Source organism: Nerophis ophidion, linkage group LG19 (genome assembly GCF_033978795.1).
Source record: "Nerophis ophidion isolate RoL-2023_Sa linkage group LG19, RoL_Noph_v1.0, whole genome shotgun sequence".
NCBI lineage: Eukaryota > Metazoa > Chordata > Actinopteri > Syngnathiformes > Syngnathidae > Nerophis > Nerophis ophidion.
Genome location: NC_084629.1, coordinates 14,299,039 through 14,321,855, shown reverse-complemented (window position 1 = coordinate 14,321,855; position 22,817 = coordinate 14,299,039). Strand labels below are relative to the sequence as shown.

Here is a 22,817-nt window from a genome sequence, read left to right as displayed (position 1 = left end):
GTGTGCGCAGCGCTCATATTTCCTAACAGCCCGTGACGTCACGCGTACAGTTCATCATTACGTGACGTTTTCAAAAAGAAACTCCCGGGAAATTTAAAATTGCAATTTAGTAAACTAAAAAGGCCGTATTGCCATGTGTTGCAATGTTAATATTTCATCATTGATATATAAACTATCAGACTGCGTGGTCGGTAGTAGTGGGTTTCAGTAGGCCTTTAAAGTGCCCTCTTTGGGGATTGTAATAGAGATCCATCTGGATTCATGAACTTATTTCTGAACATTTCTTCACAAAAAAAGAGAAATATTTAACATCAATATTTATGGAACATGTCCACAAAAAATCTAACTGTCAACAGTGAATATTGCATTATTGCATTTCTTTTCACAGTTTATGAACTTACATTCATATTTTGTTGAAGTATTATCCAATAAATATATTTATAAAGGATTTTTGAATTGTTGCTATTTTTACAATATTAGAAAAATACATTTCACGTACCCCTTGACATATCTTCAAGTAACCCCAAGGGTACCGTACCCCCATTTGAGAACCACTGAGGTGACATTAATCATACACAAGAAACAAAATGATTCATATTTAATAACACTTCCTGTTCAAACTTGCATATTAACTTATACATTTACTTTTCAGGCGAATTAACGCCTAATTTACTTTAAATCCTACTTTCGGATTGCTTCTTTTTGGCGTTCCACCTGCCTGGGGGCGGAGTCGGTGACGTCACTTAGTTGTTGGGGGATGGTAGTAGTCAACAATCCCCCTCCTCCTCCTCCTCCGCGGGCACCTGTGCGAACAACAGTGTTGTGTGTTAGTCCGTTCGTCTTGTGGACATGACAACTACCTAACAACATGTCTTCCCGAGGGGGAAAGTCACTATACTACTCTACACGACGCTCACTCTCCGCTTTGCAGGTTTTTGGGTGGATTTAGGTACGTCAACGTCGACGTTTCCGTGGAGGGAAAGAAGGAAGCGCGTAAGGATAAAGAAGTACTCGCCAAAGAGAGGTGATGGGGAATATGATACTACTGACGCTGTTGCTGCTTCACCTGCCCATAGGTGAGCCTTTATTGTTTATTTCCTCCCCGCTTTGTTCGTCTTTTTGTCTGTGAATGCAGGGCGAAGTCGCGAAAGCAAATAGTCGAAGCTGAAAAGAGCGACGTTAATCATCAACAGGTGTAGTAATCAGGGCAAGGCCAAACACGTCACGTGATCTCGCTGTGTACAATCAATAGTGATGTTTGTTCAAGTTGTTTGCATTGGCTTCATCCACTCTTATCACACAGTATACAGACCTTGTTACATACATTACTCTTTATGAGTTGAGTTGCGTCCATAGTTCTCTCCCAAAGGGTGGAGTGCCATCTCAGGGTTGGGGAGGAGACCCTGCCCCAAGTGGAGGAGTTCAAGTACCTAGGAATCTTGTTCACGAGTGGGGGAAGAATGAATCGTGAGATCAACAGGCGGATGAGTGCTGCGTCTTCAGTAAGGATCCATTGTGGTGAAGAAGGAGCTGAGCCGGAAGGCAAAGCTCTCAATTTACCGGTCCATCTACGTTCCCATCCTCACCTATGGTCATGAGCTTTGGGTCATGACCGAAAGGATAAGATCACGGGTACAAGCGGCCGAAATTAGTTTCCTCCGCCGTGTGGCGGGGCTCTCCCTTAGAGATAGGGCGAGAAGCTCTGTCATCTGGGAGGAACTCAAAGTAAAGCCGCTGCTCATCCACATTGAGAGGAGCCAGATGAGGTGGTTCGGGCATCTGGTCAGGATGCCACCCGAACGCCTCCCTAGGGAGGTGTTTCGGGCATGTCCAACCAGGGAAGACCCAGGACACGTTGGGAAGACTATGTCTCCCGGCTGGCCTGGGAACGCTTCGGGATCCCCCGGGAAGAGCTAGACGGAGTGGCTGGGGAGAGGGAAGTCTGGGCTTCCCTGCTTAGACTGCTGCCCCCGCGACCCAAGCTCTGATAAGCGGAAGAAGATGGATGGATGGATTTATGAATGGAACATGCTTGCATACATGATAGATACATCACAATTTCCAGTTGGTTCTCAACCTTTTTTCAGTGATGTACCCCCTGTGAACATTTTTTAAATTCAAGTACTCCCTAATCAGAGCAAAGGCTTTTTTGTTGACAAAAAGAGATAAAGAAGTAAAATAAAGCACTATGTCATCAGGTAGTTCACATGGGCGCCGATTGCGCAAGAAACCAAGTTATATGACTTGGAGTCATACGTTGGCCTATGTCATGTTATATGAATTTGGCGTATTCGGCTAAAAAGTTCACATGCAAGTTTAACAACAAGACAAAGAGTCAAAGCAGCACTTGTCTGATATTACTATTATATTAAAGGCCTACTGAGATGAGATTTTCTTATGTGAACGGAGATAGCAGGTCCATTCTATGTGTCATACTTGATCATTTCGCGATATTGACATATTTTTGCTGAAAGGATTTAGTAGAGAACATCGACGATAAAGTTTGCAACTTTCGGTGCTAAGAGAAATGCCCTGCCTCTACCGGAAGTCGCGGACGATGACGTCACCTGTGTGATGGCTGCTCACATATTCACATTGTTTTTAATGGGAGCCTCCAACAAAAAGTGCTATTCGGACCGAGAAAACGACAATTTCCTCATTAATTTAAGCGAGGATGAAAGATTTGTGTTTGAGGATATTGATAACAATGGACTAGAAAAAAAAACAGATTGCATTCGGACGGATTCCGATGTTTTTAGACACATTTACTATGTTAATTCTGGGAAATCCCTTATCTTTCTAGTGTGTTGCTTGTGTTTTAGTGAGTTAAATAGTACATGAGAGTCGGAAGGGTGTCTTGACGCGCAGTGTCTCAGGGGGTTCGACAGCAGCTATGGACGGCACAAGCTCAGCTTTTCTCCGGTAAGAACTGACTTTTTAAACACAATTTTCTCACCAAAACCTGCTGGTTGACATTTGGTAGGGATCCATGTTGGCTTGACCGCGCTCTGATCCATAGGAAAGTTTCACCTCCAGGAATTTTAAACAAGGAATCACCGTGTGTTTGTGTGGATAAAGGCTAAAGCTTCCCAACTCCATCTTTCTACTGTGACTTCTCCAATATTAATTGAACAAATTGCAAAAGATTCAGCAACACAGATCTCCAAAATACTGTATAATTATGTCGTTAAAGCAGACGACTTTTAGCTGTGTGTTTGTGCAGCGCTCATACTTCCTAAAAACCTGTGACGTCTTGCATACACGTCATCATTACACGACCTTTCGAAGACAAAACTCCCGGGAAATTTAAAATTGTAATTTAGTAAACTAAACCGGCCGTATTGGCATGTGTTGCAATGTTAATATTTCATCATTGATATATAAACTATCAGACTGCGTGGTCGGTAGTAGTGGGTTTCAGTAGGCCTTTAAAGTTCCAAGTAATTTAATACACTTTTAAGAAGAACCAAATGTTGAAACCATGAGTCAGGATGGTGTGTCCAAAAGCTAAATGCTTGTGTCAGTCTCCCGGTTAGGAAACATGCTGAAACAAAGATTATAACAAAATTCTGCTGAACAGTGACAATGCATGCTGAGTATACCATCGACTGGTGTTTTAGATTGGCTCTGCTAAAAGTCACTGGCAGTCAAGCAATCTCACAGTGCTCTATCCAAAACAAAAGCCTTAGACTTTGAAATGTCATGACTTGTTGCTCACTAATTGGTTTGAGAAATTGAGAAGATGTCACCTGATTAAATGTACAACTACAAAGAGCTGAATTTTTGATAAATTATCTGTAATAAGTGGAAAAGCAGCCCACCTTCTAGTCCTTATATCAGGGGTCGGGAACCTTTTTGGCTGAGAGAGCCAAAAAGCCAAATATTTTAAAATGTATTTCCGTAAGAGCCATATAATATTTTTTTTAACACTGAACACAACTAAACGCGTGCATTATTAAGTAAGACCAACATTTCTAGAGTATAATAGGTCTCTTATTCTTTGTAATAACATTGTTATTCTGAAGCTAACTGTGGAGGGGGCGTGGCCTGTGGGCCTGCAGTGAACTGGGTTGTGCCAGGACCGGCCTCTAAATCAGCGACAGGTGCGTAGACGGCCCACCTGGGCCTTGTTATCTAATCACCTGTCACTCTATTAAAAGCTCCCCTCCATCAGTGTGTGAATGTGTGTGTGTGAATGGGTAAATGTGGAAGTAGTGTCAAAGCGCTTTGAGTACCTTGAAGGTAGAAAAGCGCTATACAAGTACAACCCATTTATTTGTTTATTTATGAGCAGCAGCCAGGAGGAGGGGCGGGGTTGGGGCTGGAGCCAGAGCGCGAGCGAAAACGAAAGAGAATAATACAATTGCTGGAAAGCAACTGAGGGACTTATTGAAAAATAAAACAATATTGTAACCCTGAAACAGACTCTCATGTTGGTGCTTGGTGGTCTGAAGAACCCCCAGGTGGGCAAGCCCCACACTAACCAATAATAAATAAATAACTTCTTACCATTAACGCAACTTCTTGAACAGGTGCAGTAGAAACGAATGGATGGATTAAAAATGCATGAGAATGTTTTATATTTTGAACATTATTTTTAACACTGTGATTACAAGTGGAATTATTCATTACTTATCGTGTTAAGCAATGCCAGCTCAGATTTATCCGAGAGCCAGATGCAGTCAGCAAAAGAGCCACATCTGGCTCCCGAGCCACAGGTTCCCTACCCCTGCCTTATATAGTTGTTCGGCCAACCCTTTTAAGTCATGATTCGATAATCAACATGGGGGCCGATTCCGGCCTACCTTAATAGCTGTTCAGTCAACCCTTTTAAGTTACGGTTCGGTAGTTATCATGGGCATCGATTGCATCGTACCTTAATAGCTTTTCCGGCTACCCTTTTAAAGTTACGATTAGATAGATCAGTGGTTCTCAACCTTTTTTCAGTGATGTACCCCCGTCAACATTTTTTAATTCAAGTACCCCCTAATCAGAGCAAAGCATTTTCGGTTGACAAAAAGAGATAAAGAAGCAACATACAGCACGATGTCATCATTTTCTGATTTATTAACTTGTATAACAGTGCAAAATATTGCTAATTTGTAGTGGTCTGTCTTCAACTATTTAGAAAGAAAGATATAAAAATAACTAAAAACTTGTTGATAAATAAAGAAGTGACTCAATTATAAATAAATATTTCTTCACATAGAAGTAATCATCAACTTAAAGGCCTACTGAAACTCACTACTACCCACCACGCATTCTGATAGTTTATACATCAATGATGAAATGTTAACATTGCAACACATGCCAATACGGCCTTTTTAGTTCACTAAATTGCAATTTTAAATTTCCCTGGAGTTTCTTCTTGAAAACGTCGCATAATGATGACGTGTACGTGTGACGTCACGGGCTGTTAGGAAATATGAGCGCTGCACACACAAACAGCTAAAAGTCGTCTGCTTTAACGACATAATTACACAGTATTTTGGAGATCTGTGTTGCTGAATCTTTTGCTATTTGTTCAATTAATATTGGAAAGGTCAAAGTAGAAAGATGGAGTTGGGAAGCTTTAGCCTTTAGCCACACAAACACACGGTGATTCCTTGTTTAAAATTCCCAGAACTGAAACTTTACTATGGATCACAGCGGTCAAGCGAACATGGATCCCGACCGAATGTCAACCAGCAGGTTTCGGTGAGAAAATTGTTGTAAAAAGTCGCTTCTTACCGGAGATCAGCTGAGCTTGTGCCGTCCATAGCTGCCGTCGACTCCCCTGAGACACTGCGCGTCGAGACACCCGTGGAGGGTACTATTAAACTCTCTAAAACACTAGCAACACAATAGAAAGATAAGGGATTTCCCAGAATTATCCTAGTAAATGTGTCTAAAAACATCTGAATCCATCCCAATGTAATCGCATTTTTTTTTTTTTGTAGTCCGTCGCTATCAATATCATCAAACACAAATCTTTCATCCTCGCTCAAATTAATGGGGAAATTGTTGTTTTCTCGGTCCTAATAGCTGTTTTTGTTGGAGGCTCCCATTAATTATTTCCATATTTATTTCTTCACATAAAACAAAGAACAACAACAAAAAAAAGAAAAAAAAAACACTCATTTGAGCAATGATTGAGCCGAGTTCAAAATATATAAAATCTAAAACATGCTTCACTTATATTACTTTTATTTTTATTTTTATTTTATTATTATTATTATTTTTTTAAACAATATATAAGCAGCATATATGTAGCACACGTCTCATATACACAGTTTAACATTTAAATCAAACATACATTTGTACACTTATATATATATACATATATATATATATATATATATATATACATATATTATATATACACAATTTATTTAAATTCCATATAACGTGGTAATATATACATTTTAATACAACCTATATGTATAATTATGAAATCATAAATTGTATTTATATACACATTATATATTATTGTCTTTCTAAAACAATGTTTGCTCTTGTTTCTTATATTTACTAATGATAAATGATTTAAAAAGCTTTTTAAACTGGTTTATGTTGGTGCTGTGTTTTATTTCATCCTTTAAACAGTTCCATATTTTAACCCCTGCTATTGTTATACTCATTCGTTTCTGCGTTGTTCTACAATACTGGATCTTAAAAAGTAGTTCTCCTCTTAAATTATAATTCCCTTCTCTCTGTAAAAATCTTCTCTGTAACCCTGTTGGAAGTGAATCTTTACTTGCTTTATAAATCATTTGGGCAGTCTTCAGTTGGAGGAGATCTTGTAGTATTAAATCAAATGTTTTTATAAATAATCCATTAGTGTGTTCTCGGGGTCCTGTGTTATGTATCAGTCTGATGGCCCTTTTTTGCATTATGAATAGTGGTTGGATGTTCGTCCTATATGTATTTCCCCAAACTTCTAGACAGTAACTCAAATATGGTAAAACAAGTGTACAATAAAGAGTGTGTAATGTTTTTTGATTAAAAATGTGCCTTGTTTTACCCAGGACAATAACAATGTGAATATGTGAGGAGCCATCAACATGTGACGTCATCGTCTGCGAATTCCGGTAAAGGCAGGGCTTTTCTGTTAGCGACCGAAAGTTGCGAACTTTATTGTGGATGTTCTCTACTAAATCCTTTGAGCAAAAATATGGCAATATCGCGAAATTATCAAGTATGACACATAGAATGGACCTGCTATACCCGTTTAAATAAGAAAATCTAATTTCAGTAGGCCTTTAAAGTGCTCTCTTTGGGGATTGTAATAGAGATCCTTCTGGATTCATGAACTTAATTCTTAACATTTCTTCACAAAAAAAGAAATCTTTAACATCAATATTTCCGCAAAAAATCTAGCTGTCAACACTGCATATTGCGTTGTTGCATTTCTTTTTCACAGTTTATGAACTTACATTCATATTTTGTTGAAGTATTATTCAATGAATATATTAATAAAGGATTTTTGAATTGTTGTTATTTTTAGAATATTTTTAAAAAATCTCACGTACCCCTTGGCATACCTTCAAGTATCCCCAGGGGTACGCGTACCCCCACTTGAGAACCACTGCTCTATTCAACATGCTTGAAAAGGAGTAGGAAGAAGCAGAGCTTATTTAATCCTACCCCTATTCCTTTTCATAGCAGTTGCTAAAACTTTTGTTCACTTCCTGTTCTCAATTTATTCACAATATACCAAAGACATGCACCTGGGGATAGGTTGATTGGCAACATTAAATTGGCCCTAGTGTGTGAATGTGAGTGTGAATGTTGTCTCTGTGTTGGCCTTGCGATTAGGTGGCGACTTGTCCAGGGTGTACACTGCCTTCCGCCCGAATGCAGCTGAGATAGGCTACAGCGACCCCATAAGGGACAAGCGGTAGAAGATGGATGGATTGACTCCAAGATTAAAAACATTAAAAATAATAATAATAAATAATAATTAGTAAAGTAAGTTATGTTTCATACGGTGAGATATATACGATTATCTAGAAAATTAATGGATGGATGAAATAAATTCAGAATGTTTATCATGGTTCTTCTTTGTACTTTGTAAACACTTAAAGTTTGAAAAGTTTATTGAAGTGGATCATTTTTATAATATATATATATATATCATTATATATATTAGGGTTGCGAATCTTTGGGTGTCCCACAATTCGATTCGATATCGATTTTTGGGGTCACGATTCAAAATCAAAATGTTTTTTTCCAATTCAACACGAATATTGATTCAAAAACGATTTTTTTCCCGATTTTAAAAGGATTCTCTATTCATTCAATACATAGGATTTCAGCAGTATCTACCCCAGTCTGCTGACATGCAAGCAGAGTAGTAGATTTTTGTAAAAAGCTTTTATAATTGTAAAGGACAATGTTTTATCAACTGATTGCAATAATGTAAATTTGTTTTAACTATTAAATGAACCAAAAATATGACTTATTTTATCTTTGAGAAAATATTGGACACAGTGTGTTGTCAAGCTTATGAGATGCGATGCAAGTGTAAGCCACTGTGACACTATTGTTCTTTTTTTTTTTTTTTTTTTATAAATGTCTAATGATAATGTCAATGAGGGATTTGTAATCACTGCTATGCTGAAATTATAACTAATATTGATACTGTTGATAATATTAATTTTTGTTTCACTACTTTTGGTTTGTTCTGTGTCGTGTTTGTGTCTCCTCTCAATTGCTCTGTTTATTGCAGTTCTGAGTGTTGCTGGGTCAGGTTTGGTTTTGGAATTGGATTGCATTGTTATGGTATTGCTGTGTATTGTTTTGTTGGATTGATAAAAAAACAAACAAACAAAATAAATAAATAAATAAAAATTCGATTTAAAAAAAAAATGGGAATCGATTCTGAATCGCACAACGTGAGAATCGCAATTCAAATTCGAATAGATTTTTTTCTCACAGCCTTAATATATGTGTGTATATATATATATATATATATATATATATATATATATATATATATATGTATATCCATCCATCCATCCATTTTTTTACCGCCTGTCTTTTTTGGGGTGGCGGGGGGTCGCTGGCCCTTATCTCAGCTGCATTCGGGCGGAAGGCAGTGTACACCCTGGACAAGTCGTCACCTCATCACAGGGCCATCATATGTGTGTGTCACATATATATATGTGACATAGTGGTGGTGGACAAAGAGCAGAAAAGGGTGGTGGTGATAGATGTGGCAATCCCAGCTGATGCTAACATCAGGAAGGAGGAACATGAGAAACTTGAGAAGTACCAAGGGTTGAAAGAGCAGCTGGAACGGACGTGGAAGTTCAAGGCTAACGTGGTCCCCGTGGTAGTGTTGGCGCTCGGAGCAGTAACCCCCCAAAACTCGGAGAGTGGATCCAACAGATCTCAGGAACAACATCTGAAGCCTCAGTCCAGAAGAGCGCAGTCTTAAGAACAGCCAAGATACTGCGCATAACCCTCAAACTCCCAGGCCTTTGGTAGAGGACCCAAGCTTAAGGAAGACATGGGTACCACCCCACCGGGGTGAGGAAATTTTTTTGATTTTTATTTAAATCTATCACTGCCTGACCATGGATCAGAAAATGTGTAGAGACTCCTCCCACCCGCACCAAGGACTGTTCTCACTGCTGGACTCTGGAAAGAGGTTCCGCAGCCTATGTAGCAGAGCCTCTAGGTTCTGTAACAGCTTTTTCCCTAGGGCCATAAGACTCTTGAACGCATCATACTAATCACCTCAATTTCCCCCCGCCCCAAAACGGATTAACTCGCTGGAATATAAAGACAATATTACATACATCCATAAATGTGGATGCATATATTTATCTGGAGAGTACATTTACTTATAGCTGCACCTTATTGCTCTTTTATCCTGCACTACAAAAAGCTAATGCAACAACATTTCGTTCTTATCTGTACTGTAAAGTTCAAATTTGAATGACAATAAAGGAAGTCCAAGTCTAAAAATATTAGTACATTGTTTGATTTCTTTGGTTAATCCATTCCATGATTTAATTCCACATACTGATATACTGACGGTCTTAAGTATTGTACGTGCGTACAAATGTTTTTAAATTACACTTTTCCTCTAAGATTATCTTTCTCTTTTTGTTGAGAAGAATTGTGTATTCTTGGTTAGCAGATTGTAGTTTACTTTGTGCATAATTTTAGTTGTTTGCAAATTCCCTATGTCGTGAAATTTCCGTTTTTTTGATTCAACGAATAAAGGGATTGGATGTTGTCTTTATCCACCGTTATGTATTCTGATCTTTTTTGCAACGCAGTTAATGAATTAACACATACTTTTGTAATTATTTCCCCTTATTTCTACACAATAACTCCGATATGGTAAGTAAAAATGCAAGTTTGATATTAAATTAATGTATTGCAGAGTACTATTTAAAAGGGGATTTATGATAATTTTGCTCTTTTCTGACATATGTTGGATACTCGTGTTAAAAACTGCTAACATGTCAAGCATAAGATTCTGCATTTGGGTGTGAGCTTGCACAAAGTTTTGGATGCCTTTGAGTCTGAGAGTTGCTTTTCAGTCTTTTTTTAACGCTGTGACCAAGTACAGTGGTACCTCAACTTAATTGTGTTTGAGAAAAGAGCTGTCCCTTAACTAATTGTTGTGATTAGAGTTGCTAGCAAAAATTTGAGTTTCCCCACCATTAGTTGGCTTAGCAAATGCCACAGAGAACCCCATGAGATCTGCCCAAAACATCCGGTTTTACTCACTCACTCACTTAGCTTACTGTATATAGCTAGAGATCGACAAAAGTTTGTTTTTCTGAGCATGGTAAGAAAGAGAGAGTGTGCAATACAGTGCTCACAAGGAAAAGTGGATGATATTTTATGAATTAAATAAAGAAATCATACAAAACATGCTTGGCCAACTTGGTGATGCAAGTTAAGTGTATTACTGCTTGTGTGTGAAGCAGAATGAGTGAAGCCAGCCAAGAAGGTTACAATACAATTCAAACTGCGGACATTTATCCATGAAAGAATGGAAAAGCTGCTGATGGTGTGTTTGACAGAGAAACGGCTGGTACATTATTATTACATTACTACTACACTGACCTACTCAGTGGCCTAGTGGTTAGAGTGTTGGCCCTGAGATCGGTAGGCTCGAATGCAGCTGTGATAGGCTCCAGCATTCCCGCGACCCCAAGAGGGACATGCGGTAGGAAATGGATGGATGGATGGATGGAATTCAACCTAAAGTGTTGGTTGCACTTTTTTTCAAATAAGATGCAAATGCAGTGGCCAGTAATTGTTGTTTACTTGCTTATTTGTATTCATAATTCATGCATACATAAATCCCTTACAAGAAATAACCGGAATATAGGAAACTTTGCCTTCGGTGTCAAGTGTTCAATGTTTATTTCAAAGTCACACTGTTTTTTTTTTTTTTTTTTTTTTTTTTGCTAAAGTTACTGAATCGATTTCAATTCATTGAATCATTTGGGATTGTATCGTTTTAGAAAAACTAATACCGCCCCTGAACTGTAACGGCAACATCCAATTATAATTCAAATTGAATCGTTAAAACTGATCGATACACACTGAGATTTTTTTTATGCTGCAGCTTATAAAATAATTGATGCTTTGGCTTGATGAAACCGGTTCTGCTTTCCTTTGTAAATTATTTGTTTGTTTAACCGCTGCGCCTAAAAGACAACATGATAGTCCGGAACTTCTTGTGTTGTTTGACTGAATGCATCGTCTGCTTTTATTTACCGCAGTGCACTATTGCACTCACATTACAACGCTAAAATTATGCGAACACATGTATTGTACTATTAATGGTTTGATTAAAGTCATGTATATTTACCTACAAGCTCAGGCTTGCTTATTATCACCTAATTGTCCTAAATTCTACTTTGGCCTTTATGATTGATAGATGTTATTACCTCTAATGAGAGGGTGTAATATGTGTAAACTTGTTTAGTCACATTTGTGGAAATCCAGCATGTTAGCACTGTATCTCAAAGTAAACACTACATGGTGGTGTTTTTTCATTTAAAGAGTACAGAGCATTTGACTTGAGAATTTTTTGTATTCAACTAATTCTGTATCTCTGGGGGTTTTTTGCTTTTGTTTTTTTAGAGCTGCTGTCCATCCAGGTCATTGTTTCAGAGACGGAAAGAAGTACGACTTTGTTTGCGTCTGTGACCCTTCGCTGCGACTTCTCCACTTCTGCAAACGCTCAGGATGTGCTGGTCACCTGGAGATACAAATCCTTCTGTAAAGACCCTGTGTTGGAGTACTACTCCACTAGTGAGTATTCCTATTATATCTTTATTAATAGGCCAAGAAACACTCAACAAGTTCAACTTCAGTGCTATATGAAATAATGGAAATATGAATAACCTGGGATTAATCAAGCCTTTGACTGTACAGGTGATGTGTTATCGCCAATTAGAGATAATCATAGAGACATAGCATATTTGAAAAAGAGGGGTAGGCTTAATCTGTAATGCTTTTTAAAGTTTTAACTGAATCACAAATATAAAAATTGGTGGACCACTTAATGTGTACTGAAACTGAAATGAACCTACTTGGGTTGTATGGTATACGTGTGCTAATAAAGTAAAAACGATACCATACTGCTTCTGAAAAAAGTACAGGCATTTGTTTTGTTTTTTTACGGACATGTCGGCATGCCGTCGCCACTTTGGGACATTGGTAGTAATACGAGCAGAGGTGCAAATTTGGCAACACACACACACACTGAGTACTTACAAGCAGACAAGGTGTGGAGACAAGCGGCAGAATGGATGCATTTTTTTAATTACTGAACAACGTTCTGGAGGTGGTGCTTTAAAACATAGCTAGCTTGCGGCTAACATCCATTCGCTGTCGGCAGTGTTTTGGATACTTCTAAATCACAAATACTCGCCTCCATGGCGACAAATAAAGTACCGTATTTTCCGCGCTATAAGCCGCCCCGGGTTATAAGCCGCACCTTCAATGAATGGCATATTTAAAAACTTTGTTCACCTATAAGCCGCACCGGGTCATAAGCCGCGCCTACGCTGCGCTAAAGGGAATGTCAAAAAAAAACATGGTGCCAATATTTACCGTACGTGCTCCCGTTTTATCCACAGTGCGGTTCACAGGAATATCAAAAGTCAGTGGAACCTCGTCCATGTTGATAATGTGCTCTGGCCGGATCTTTTTTCAGCTATCTTGTTTTTACAATATGCGCGGAAAGTAGCCAGCTTTTCTTGAAAGTATTTTGCCAGCTGCTGTGAAATAGTAGCCCGTGTGCGGATGGAGAGATTGCGTCTTTTCATGAACCGGAAACACCAAGAAGCACCACCTTTAAAATCATCCAAGTGAAGTTCGCTTGCCAGCGCTGTTGCCTTCATTCGAATAGTGATGGTACTGACACTTCTACTTGCTGCTCTCTGCTCAACAACCCACTGTTCAAGTTTGTCCTCCAACTGTTGCCATCTTGCTTTGTTCCCTCGGAAACTCTGTTTTGTCTTCTTTACTTGGCGCAGGTCATCTTGTTGCTTCCTCCACTTCCGCACCGTTGAGTCATTAATGTTAAATTCTCTCGCTGCTGCTCTATTTGTGTGTTTTTCTGCGTGACTTATTGCCTTGAGTTTGAATTCTGTGTTGTACGCTTTTCTCTTAGTAGGAGCCATTTTGTAGTCGTCTTTACAGTAACACACAAATTAAATGAATCGTATTAGCCGCGCGCTTTTTCTTCTACGAGGGCAAGTGCTTACCTTGGCGGTTGCTTACCGTAGAAGAAGCGCTTCCTCTTCCCAGGTGTGCGGGTGCTTACCTTGGCGGTTGCTTACCGTAGAAGAAGCGCTTACTCTTCTACGGGGAAAAAGATGGCAGCTGTTTACCGTAGTTGCGAGACCTAAACTTTATGAAAATAAATATTTATATTAATCCATGTATAAGGCGCACCAGGTTATAAGCCGCACTGTCAGCTTTTGAGAAAATGTGTGGTTTTTAGGTGCGGCTTATAGCGCGGAAAATACGGTACGTTTCTAACAAGTATCATCCGTGCAGGATGAGGAATAGCTCAACATGCTTCACTACACACCGTAGGAGGATACAATAGCTAACCTCTAACAGCAATGTAAACAAATAGGTGGATTCATACATACATCGATTGTAATGATATCAAGTACAAGAGCCGTATCTAGTCGATAGTACAATGATTACATTGATATTGTTTTAGCATCACAAAATCTTTTGTCTATTTTTATTGTATATGAAAAATTAAACGTCCCTAGATACAGCAAATGTTTAATTATAACCAATGCATGATCCTTTAATTACTTAGTATTGGACTGATACCGAAATGTGTGGTATCACCTACAACTAAGGGTGTAACGGTACACACAATTTTTGGTTCGGTACGTACCTCGGTTTAGAGGTCACGGTTCGGTTCATTTCCGGTACAGTAAGAAAACAACAAAATATACATTTTTGGGTTATTTTTTACCAAATTTGTAAACAATGTCTTTATCCTTTTAACATTGGGAACACTATAATCATACTGGCCACGTTAATCAACATTAAACTGCCTCAAAGTGTTGCTCAGATTAAATAAAATGACAAAACTTTTCTTCTACATATAAAAAGTGCAACATTAAACAGTTTCAAGTCAACTAATCATGCTTAATTTATTACAGCATTTGGGAAGCCTGTAGTTGATTTTTATTATGTAAATGTTATATTTTTATCAACATGTGATAGCAGGGACCCTGCCATTCAAAGCTTTTCTGTCCGTAAAACGAACGAACGAACGCACGCACACACACCACAAAATGAGCTAACGTTACGCTAAAAGCTAATTAGCCTTCACCTCAAGCCAGAACTGGGAGCGAGCTGAGCTGCAGTTTAAGTTTCTAGAAGGTCAACGGGCTCATAGTGATGAAAGTAGTAGTTGACTGGGAAGTGTTTACCATTTGGGGGGAGTACGCTGCCTTACCTGCTTACCTGCTAAACACTTATCTGCTCGACGCTGAAGCATTTACTACATGTCCTCTGACTACGCACTGCTGATTGGTTACATATACAGCGGTCACAGCCAATCAGATGGTTGTGTGGGTGGGACAATGCTGGGTGCTGACACAGAGGCAGAAGAAACAAAGCCGCTTGTTAAGACTTTAGATAAGAAACTCGTTCGGTACACCCCCATACCGAACCGAAACCCCTTTACCGAAACGGTTCAATACAAATACACGTACCGTTACACTCCTACCTACAACTAATGTAAAGTATCCAAACAACAAATCATTGAGTGCTTATTACATTTTAACAGAAGTGTATATAGAAGATGTTAAAACAGAAAGTAAGCAGATACTAAGAGTAAATGAACTAGTAGATTAATAATCAATTTTCTTCCGCTTGTTCCTCATAATTTTGACAAAACAATAGCATGGGAAATGACACGTTACTTCATACAGCAGCGGCCATATAGGGAGTCTTTGTTTGCTTACTGACTACTATAAGAGTAGTTGTCTAGAATGTTCACTATTTTTTTTTTTTATTAAAAAAATATTCTATAATTCCAATTAGAAACATATATTTAACGTATAGTAAGAGTTTCTGCTAAAATAACGCCAATAATTATTTAATGGTCCCCTTTATTTTGAAAAGCATCGAAAAGTATCAAAATACATTTTGGTACCGGTACCCTACTATTGCTATTGGGACAACCCTAGTACCTACACACCAATAACACTAGTGATAGATGTGGGAAAAATTGTAGATTTTTCAATGCATCATGATTAGAACGTGGACGATTCCGAATTGATGAAAACATTTCTAAATATCAATGAAATAATACACACGGTTCTAAAATGGAGAATTAATAGTAATTTTCTCTAAATGTTGGCTCCAGGTTTGGTTCTAACCAACCATGGAAGAACCAGTAGCTAACATTATTCTAACATTATGTGTTAGATGGGTTAGTGTGGAAACACACGGAGTATGGAGGAGGAGAGGAAAAGCTATGGTAGCCGTGGCACTAAGCTAGCTTGAATGTGAAGTAGTGAAACAACAAAAAAGTAAATTGTAATAGGAACCATGTTATAGCAGAGAGTAACCAGCTAAGAAGAGGAAATAAACAAGTAGATTAATAAGCCAGGGAAGACAATATCCTTAGAGTACTGCAACACGTCTGTCAGATATTTGAACGAGATACCCGACGTCTTTGACCAGCAGGCCAAAGTGTCAAACATCATGTCGTTTTATATGGGGAAAAAAATAATGCTTGCTTGCCAAGTAGGGAAGTGTATTTATTTTTTTACTTAGCAGGCAGGCTTAATAACACATTAACTATTTAAGTCCCTTTAACAGCGATCATTTTTTAATGCGCAACTAATGTCCTGATTCCTTTTTGGCCTTGGCCCGTTTAATTGCTTGAAGAAATGTCATGGGAGTCAGATCCTGTGGAGCCACAAGCAGCTGAATAGCAAGCAGAATTGCACAAAGAAAGCGGGACATGATAGAAGTCTCAAGTCCAAAACCATGGCAAATCATTCAAAGGACAAGACAATTTTATCTTCGATTGCAGTGAGTCGACATCAATGGAGCGAACGCTGCTGGCACGCTTTGCCGCTATTAAAGAAGAGCTTCACGTCCGTGTTTATATTACAGTTGAGTGCATAGATAATGTACATTGTTATTCAAACTGTTTTAGTAAGATGGAATAAAAGCTCTACAAAAAAAGACTGTAGAGAGGAAATCTAAAGTCACTTCAGTCTGAGATTTTCATCAAAATATATCAAGTCTTTTCTCATACCAAACACACACGTCGGCTTCACAATTATAGTGCTATGCTTCACATTCGGTCTAACCAACAAAACAACAATACGTTCATGCTTTGTCAAATATATTTTGAATTGTTATTCTGTGATATTTTTACCTGCATAAATATTTTCTGGCAGATTGAAGTAAAGTGTATTGTAGTCGTGGAGATGATATGAAGGAAGAAGAATGTCTTTACATTAGCCAGCCTTTTATTTATGATCACAAATAGCATTGTCGAACTAAATAGGCAGACGCGCTACACACACACACACACACACACACACACACACACACACACACACGACAGCTCCTCGAATACTTTTTTGTCTCCTCCTTCTTGCTTGTTGTAATAAAAATACACAAAAAATAAGAAATTAATAAGTCACCGCATATATTCTGGCGGCAGGGATGTCTTTGAAAAAGAAAATTTAGGGCTGCCCCAAACTTTGTTTTAATCGATCAGCGTTTGTCAGCACAGCCCGTCCCCGAAAACGTTCTGCGAACCTTCCAGGCAGCCAGGAACTCCGAAAGGTTCCTGAATAACAACACATGGGAAATTTTATCCTCCCAGGTAAATGGGAAGGTTCTTGTGAAAGTTCCTGTGGTGAAAAAAGGCGTATTGTTGTGGTGTCCATATTGTTCTTCCTTTATTTATGTTGACCTTTTGTTACTCCAACCATATTGTTCTGATTAATTAGTACAGAAAAATGTAGTTGCTGACGTTGCTTTTCTACGCTGCGATAATTTTTTTTTTTCAGTTTTTTTTTCCAGCCTCTCTGTGGTAGCATCGCAAAACAGCTTGAGGACGACCTATTTGCTCAGTTTTTGAGAAATATGTGGACGTCCAATTATTTTACAATTACAAGTCTATATTTGCTCAGCGCCCCAGCAATTTCTTTAACATTTTTGACACAAATGTATATGTGCCGCTGTATTTTCCAGTGTGTTAAGATGTAGGTGTTATAGTATGTTCTCTTAGGTCTCATTTCTACACTTTAGAGCGGCAAATTGCATCTAACATGTAGACTGGGGCCTAAAGTCACATTTTTTACGAATGCCAGGCTATCAAGCCGCCTTGCAGCTAGGTCAGGACCCAGCCAACGACTGCCCTGACCGCCAGCGCACACTCCGCACCGTGATCCAGAAGAGAGGCCTAAACGAGCCCATGCTGGGTGCGGACTACCGAAATCGCAAGATCACAATCCAAAACAGTGAGTCAACTAAGCACCGTCTGATTGTTTCAGTAATGAATACACAACATTATTGTGGTTTTGTGTGGGTATCAGAAGCAGACCTGGTCATTTCTGAAGTCATGTGGTGGGATAACGGCGTGTACTTCTGCACCATTGATGCAGCCGGCGATACCACTGGGGACTCGGATCGAGAAATTAAACTCATCGTCTATCGTAAGCCTCCACTTGTCACACACAAGCTCCATGTCCACAACAGCGGCTGGAATCAAACAAATAAGCGCTTCTACTTGTAACAGACTGGTTGACTGTGCTGCTGATCATCCTGGGCGCCCTCCTGCTCCTCATGCTGCTCTGCATATGTTGCTGTCAGTGCTGCCCACAGAAGTGTTGCTGCTATGTGCGCTGTCCCTGCTGTCCGAGGACGTGCTGCTGCCCAGAAAAAGGTACATACTTGCTTAGATGTGCGTTTTCAACCAGACATGCCCTTTTAGCTGCTAATATTCAGCTACAAAATGCCCCTGGCCTCAGTCAGCATGTATTATTCACGACTAGAGTTCGACAGATTATTGGCGCCGATATTTAGCATTTTGTCGTATACAGTATTAGTATCAGCTTTTTTAAATTTACATCTATTACATAACTACATCAGCAGATATAATATATACACATATGATACCAGTGTTTAGTATAAAAAAAAAAGATGAGTGAAGTATATACTTATAACCACTGCTCAAGCACCAGTCCCTTTGCCCTGCATTAGAAAAGTTCCCTTTTTAACTGAATATTTTTCTTTTTTATTCATTTAAGAAAAAAATTACTCTCATTGTCACTAATTATCTCCAAATATGTTTTGATGTCTGACAGGGCTTTTATTTGCGTTCTTGTGAAAATTATTCTCAGGTGTGCTCAGCTTCTTTCAAAGTGGCGCTCACGTGTCCACGCCCGCCACTTTCTCTCTTTACTACAGTACGGCTGAAAGGTATGCAGAATAACTTTCAATATTTACCAGGAAATCCAGTTTGTCATTTTTCCTTGGTTTCTTCTCGGTTCCGTTTTGTTTGTTTTTGCTACTGCAGCGATCGAGTCGCTCGACAAGCCATTGTCCACATCTCTCGGAGAATGGGCTCACTAAAGGAGCACAATATTTCAAGTTTTAAGGTTCCTCATGAGGAAACCTTTAAATCCATAAACCGCTATAAAACTGAGTAGATGGCGAGTTATTGTGATGTAGAGAAATCCTATATCTTTACCATTTTTCCCCGGAGATTTCCCATATTTTGAAATGCAACTGTTGATGCTCCTCTGACCCGCAACTTTAGACACAGGTAATAAAATTATTTTTGAAACCACCTGATGTTTTTTGTTGCTAAATTAACCACAACATTACCGCTGCATCAAACATTGTGTTTCTACTAGAAAGACGTTTTTAAAAAAAAACAAAAAAAAACTCCCGCTGTTTACTGATGTATACTATTCATGTTTGGCTAACTTTTACTGCAAATGAATATTGGCCCCATATATGTGTTATCGGCCTCCTTGACTACTAATAATCGAGGTCTGCCTTAAAAAAAATATTGGTCGATCTCTATTCACTACACTGTGACTTCGGTTTTGGTTTTAAGTCCTGGTTTTCTGCATTGCATGGTCATTGAGTGGTCTACATGTCAATCATTATAGCAGCACAACTGATTGCTAGTGAAGTCAATGCAGGAGCCTTATTTCTGTGGAAGTGGAGTGACGACCTCAAGCGTCAAAAGATTTCCCTGTCTGATGATCTCTTCTCTGGGTTGTAGCTGTGATGCAACACAGGATGCTTCGTGAGGCCAAGAGGGCCATGGCGCCTTGGATGAACGGCCATCCCATTTATGCTCCCATCAGCTCCAACAACTCCACTCAGGGTGCCCCCATGTTGTACCCAGGTGAGCGTCTTTACCTTCAATGAATGGCTGTCTACTGTAATCTGAGACAATATTGAACTTGGAGCAAATGTGGCAGTGTGCCCACAATCCAGCAGATGGCACTGGTAAAACAAACTTATTTTTGTTGCAGTCAAGGTTAACTTGAAGTAAAGTGGAGGGCTGTCTGCAAATAGTTGAAGTTTCAACAATTTAATTTGTAGGAGCTTGATTCAACTATCAACCTAGCAGTCAAATAGTCTGACATCAGACCCCGTTGGTCCCACTGTAGGAAAGAAGTGAGTTGAGTAAAGCAGGTGTGTTGGAAGGATAGCTTGATTGCATTCATCATGTCTTCTTTAAATATTTGCAACATTTTCTTGTGTACTGACTAAATTATTTTTTCAGAATAAGATATATTTTTTACCTGCTTACAGTTGCAACTGTCACTTCAACTTTCCTAAGATTTTTCACTGCTTTCGCGGTGTGACGTGTCTAAAAACAGCTGGCCGTGCTTGGCCTCCCAAATCTCTTGCTCAGTAAAATCTGTTTGTCTGCAAACAAGAATGTTTTATTAGTGTTGGGAAGATGTTTCTACATGGTGGATGTGCTGCTGTGAGCTAGGTAGCTCGCCGTGCCACAGTGAGCCTCCGGCAGGCTGAATCATCACTGTCGGCACTTATGGGACTCGCCGAAAATTGGACAAAGCGAGTTGGTGTGTAGTTGTAGCTTTCCTTTGGCAGAGGTAATGATCTTTGAGCAAGTTGCAAATGTGATCTCTTTTTTGTTCATTTTAGTGAAAGACTCTTAATTAATGAATTAATGGAAGATTCATGTATCATGCAAGAGGCTATCCATGTGATGTTACTGTCCCCTAGTGACCAGCCAGTACATAATACTACATGTCACCTTCTCTTCGTTTCTTAGAAAAAAAACGTAACAGAATCGACTGATAGTCAACTTTGAGAAACATTTTATAAATCAGATTGGACTATTAAATGTTTTGTTTTTAATGCTCTATTAATTGAGCTAGTGTTCTAGTAATACTTAAAGTAACCCCACTTTCATTTCAGGCTCATACACGTACTCGGACCCTGGCAAACCGAACTTTGCAATGGCACCCATGCAGATGTCCCCTATGACACTGCCACCGCAGCAGCACGCTCCACCCCACCACCTGAACAGCAGCACTTCAGGACACGTCCAAAACACAAGACACGTGTTGGACTACTTGGAGAACCAGGTGAGAGGGCTAGACGTTGTGGCGCCCCATATGCCGATGCACCCTGTCCAAAACGTGCACACGTCAGCGACTCAGCCCCAGCCTCCGCGTCCCCCTCCCGTTGTCCCGTACACGCCCGGACCGCCCAGCATGTTGTCGGCCCTTGATGAGATGGGCGTAAGGGGAACAGAGAGAAGGGTGATCACCCTGCCTCCTATCATCCAGCGTGCGCCCAGCTTCTCCTCACACAGGAGCCCCAGAGGTGGCGAGCAGGCCAGGGGGGCGCAGCGCTTCTCCAGCGAGTCCAGTGGCAGCACCAATCCTTCTGGAAGAGGTGTTCAACGAAACATTCGTGGATACAGAGACGTCTCTCCACCGAGACGGGCGATCCTGCGAGACTACAGCGATGACTCTGATTGGGAGGGGAGGCGAGGAAGAACGAGCCACCGTAACGAGAGGGACCAGAGTGGAGGTGGACGGGGTGGGTCCAGGCCTCGAGCACGCAGCCGCGACGACCTGATGGAGGAGTTGCAGAGCAGAACCGCGCGGCGAGAGCGGAGGGAGAGGAGCTACTCCCCTACCCGACGGAAAGGGTTCTCGAGCTCGGAGGAAGAGGACAGTAAGAGGAGACTGGGGGGCAGAGGGAGAGATTGGCCTGAGAAGCCCCCCAGCTACTCCTCTGTCGAGCTCCAACCTGCACACACCAACGACCGAAGAGGCTACATCCCTCTTTCTGTAAGAACCCACCAACACTCAATGTGACCAACTTTCTTCTATACACTTTCTTTGGCTGTGGGCTCTTTCTAACCCCATGTCTGTCACTTCTCTCCGTAGGATAGAAGCTCCCGTAGCAACACCAGCGTAGTCATCTGAAGCATTTCTTTTTTTCAAACCTTTCCTGAATGGTGCAAAACAAAGACATTCTTTACCTAAATCTCAACTAAGGGTGTACTTGTTTTTATTCTTTAGGTAATAGGCAGTCTTAGAATGACGTGCGTTATCAAAATACTGTATCTGTCTGAGTAACATTGTTTGACTGACAACCATGAGACATGTGCTAAATGGCCCTTACAGGACTTTACTGTAACTTTAATGTTTTGTAGTGAGTGTTAAGTATGTGAATTGTGCATGTTTTGAATAAAACCTGTGTAAAATTAAATCTATGATGTGCCAATGTTGTAAGCATTTCACCAATCTCGCGCACTTTGCATATTATACGTAATTTCCATTGTACGCAAACAATTTGCATATCGCAAAATGAGATTTAAGACGAGATTTTGTTGATGGTTTAGTCAGTAACCCTACATTTTTATATTTTATAAATAGTAAACCAAGTTGTGGTAGTAGTTTAGTCAGTTGTTTAGTCGTGGATGTATACTGTATAGTGGTTAGGTTTAGGGTTGGACTGATTTGAGGGCAATACTGAGCTATATTGTCCCGACTACAAATGAATAGATTTACATAAGTATTAAATAAATTATTTTGACACCAAAAACATGTATTTGCGCCCATTGATTTGCAAAATGTGCACCACACATTATTCAAATATATAGCTGGAAGCAATTTGCAAAAAGATTGTGCATTATATATTTTGCAAATTGCTCACATTGGTATTGTGCCTACAACACTAACCAATGATCATCCACTGTAAAACCACACAAACCAATGATCATCCACTGTAAAACCACACTAACCAATGATCATCCACTGTAAAACCACACTAACCAA

General features: G+C 39.6%; 1 protein-coding gene across 1 annotated transcript; it reads left to right on the top strand.

Annotated features, from left to right (window-relative positions):
- The first annotated feature begins 736 nt into the window (after positions 1 to 736).
- Positions 737 to 22,248, top strand: ildr1b (immunoglobulin-like domain containing receptor 1b). The gene is made up of 8 exons (XM_061879243.1): positions 737 to 1,076; positions 12,100 to 12,270; positions 17,841 to 17,990; positions 18,066 to 18,185; positions 18,269 to 18,415; positions 19,766 to 19,891; positions 20,941 to 21,824; positions 21,924 to 22,248. Exons 1-8 carry the CDS (start codon positions 1,028 to 1,030, stop codon positions 21,960 to 21,962), a joined length of 1,686 nt encoding a protein of 561 aa, XP_061735227.1. The 5' UTR covers positions 737 to 1,027; the 3' UTR covers positions 21,963 to 22,248.
- The last annotated feature ends 569 nt before the right edge of the window (positions 22,249 to 22,817 follow it).

Excerpts from the sequence above, each read along its gene's own strand:
- ildr1b (XM_061879243.1), top strand. The coding sequence starts at position 1,028 with ATGGGGAATATGATACTACTGACGCTGTTGCTGCTTCACCTGCCCATA. Across the intron at positions 1,077-12,099 it reads GCTGCTTCACCTGCCCATAG|AGCTGCTGTCCATCCAGGTC; the intron begins GTGAGCCTTTAT and ends TTGTTTTTTTAG. Across the intron at positions 12,271-17,840 it reads GTTGGAGTACTACTCCACTA|GCTATCAAGCCGCCTTGCAG; the intron begins GTGAGTATTCCT and ends TACGAATGCCAG.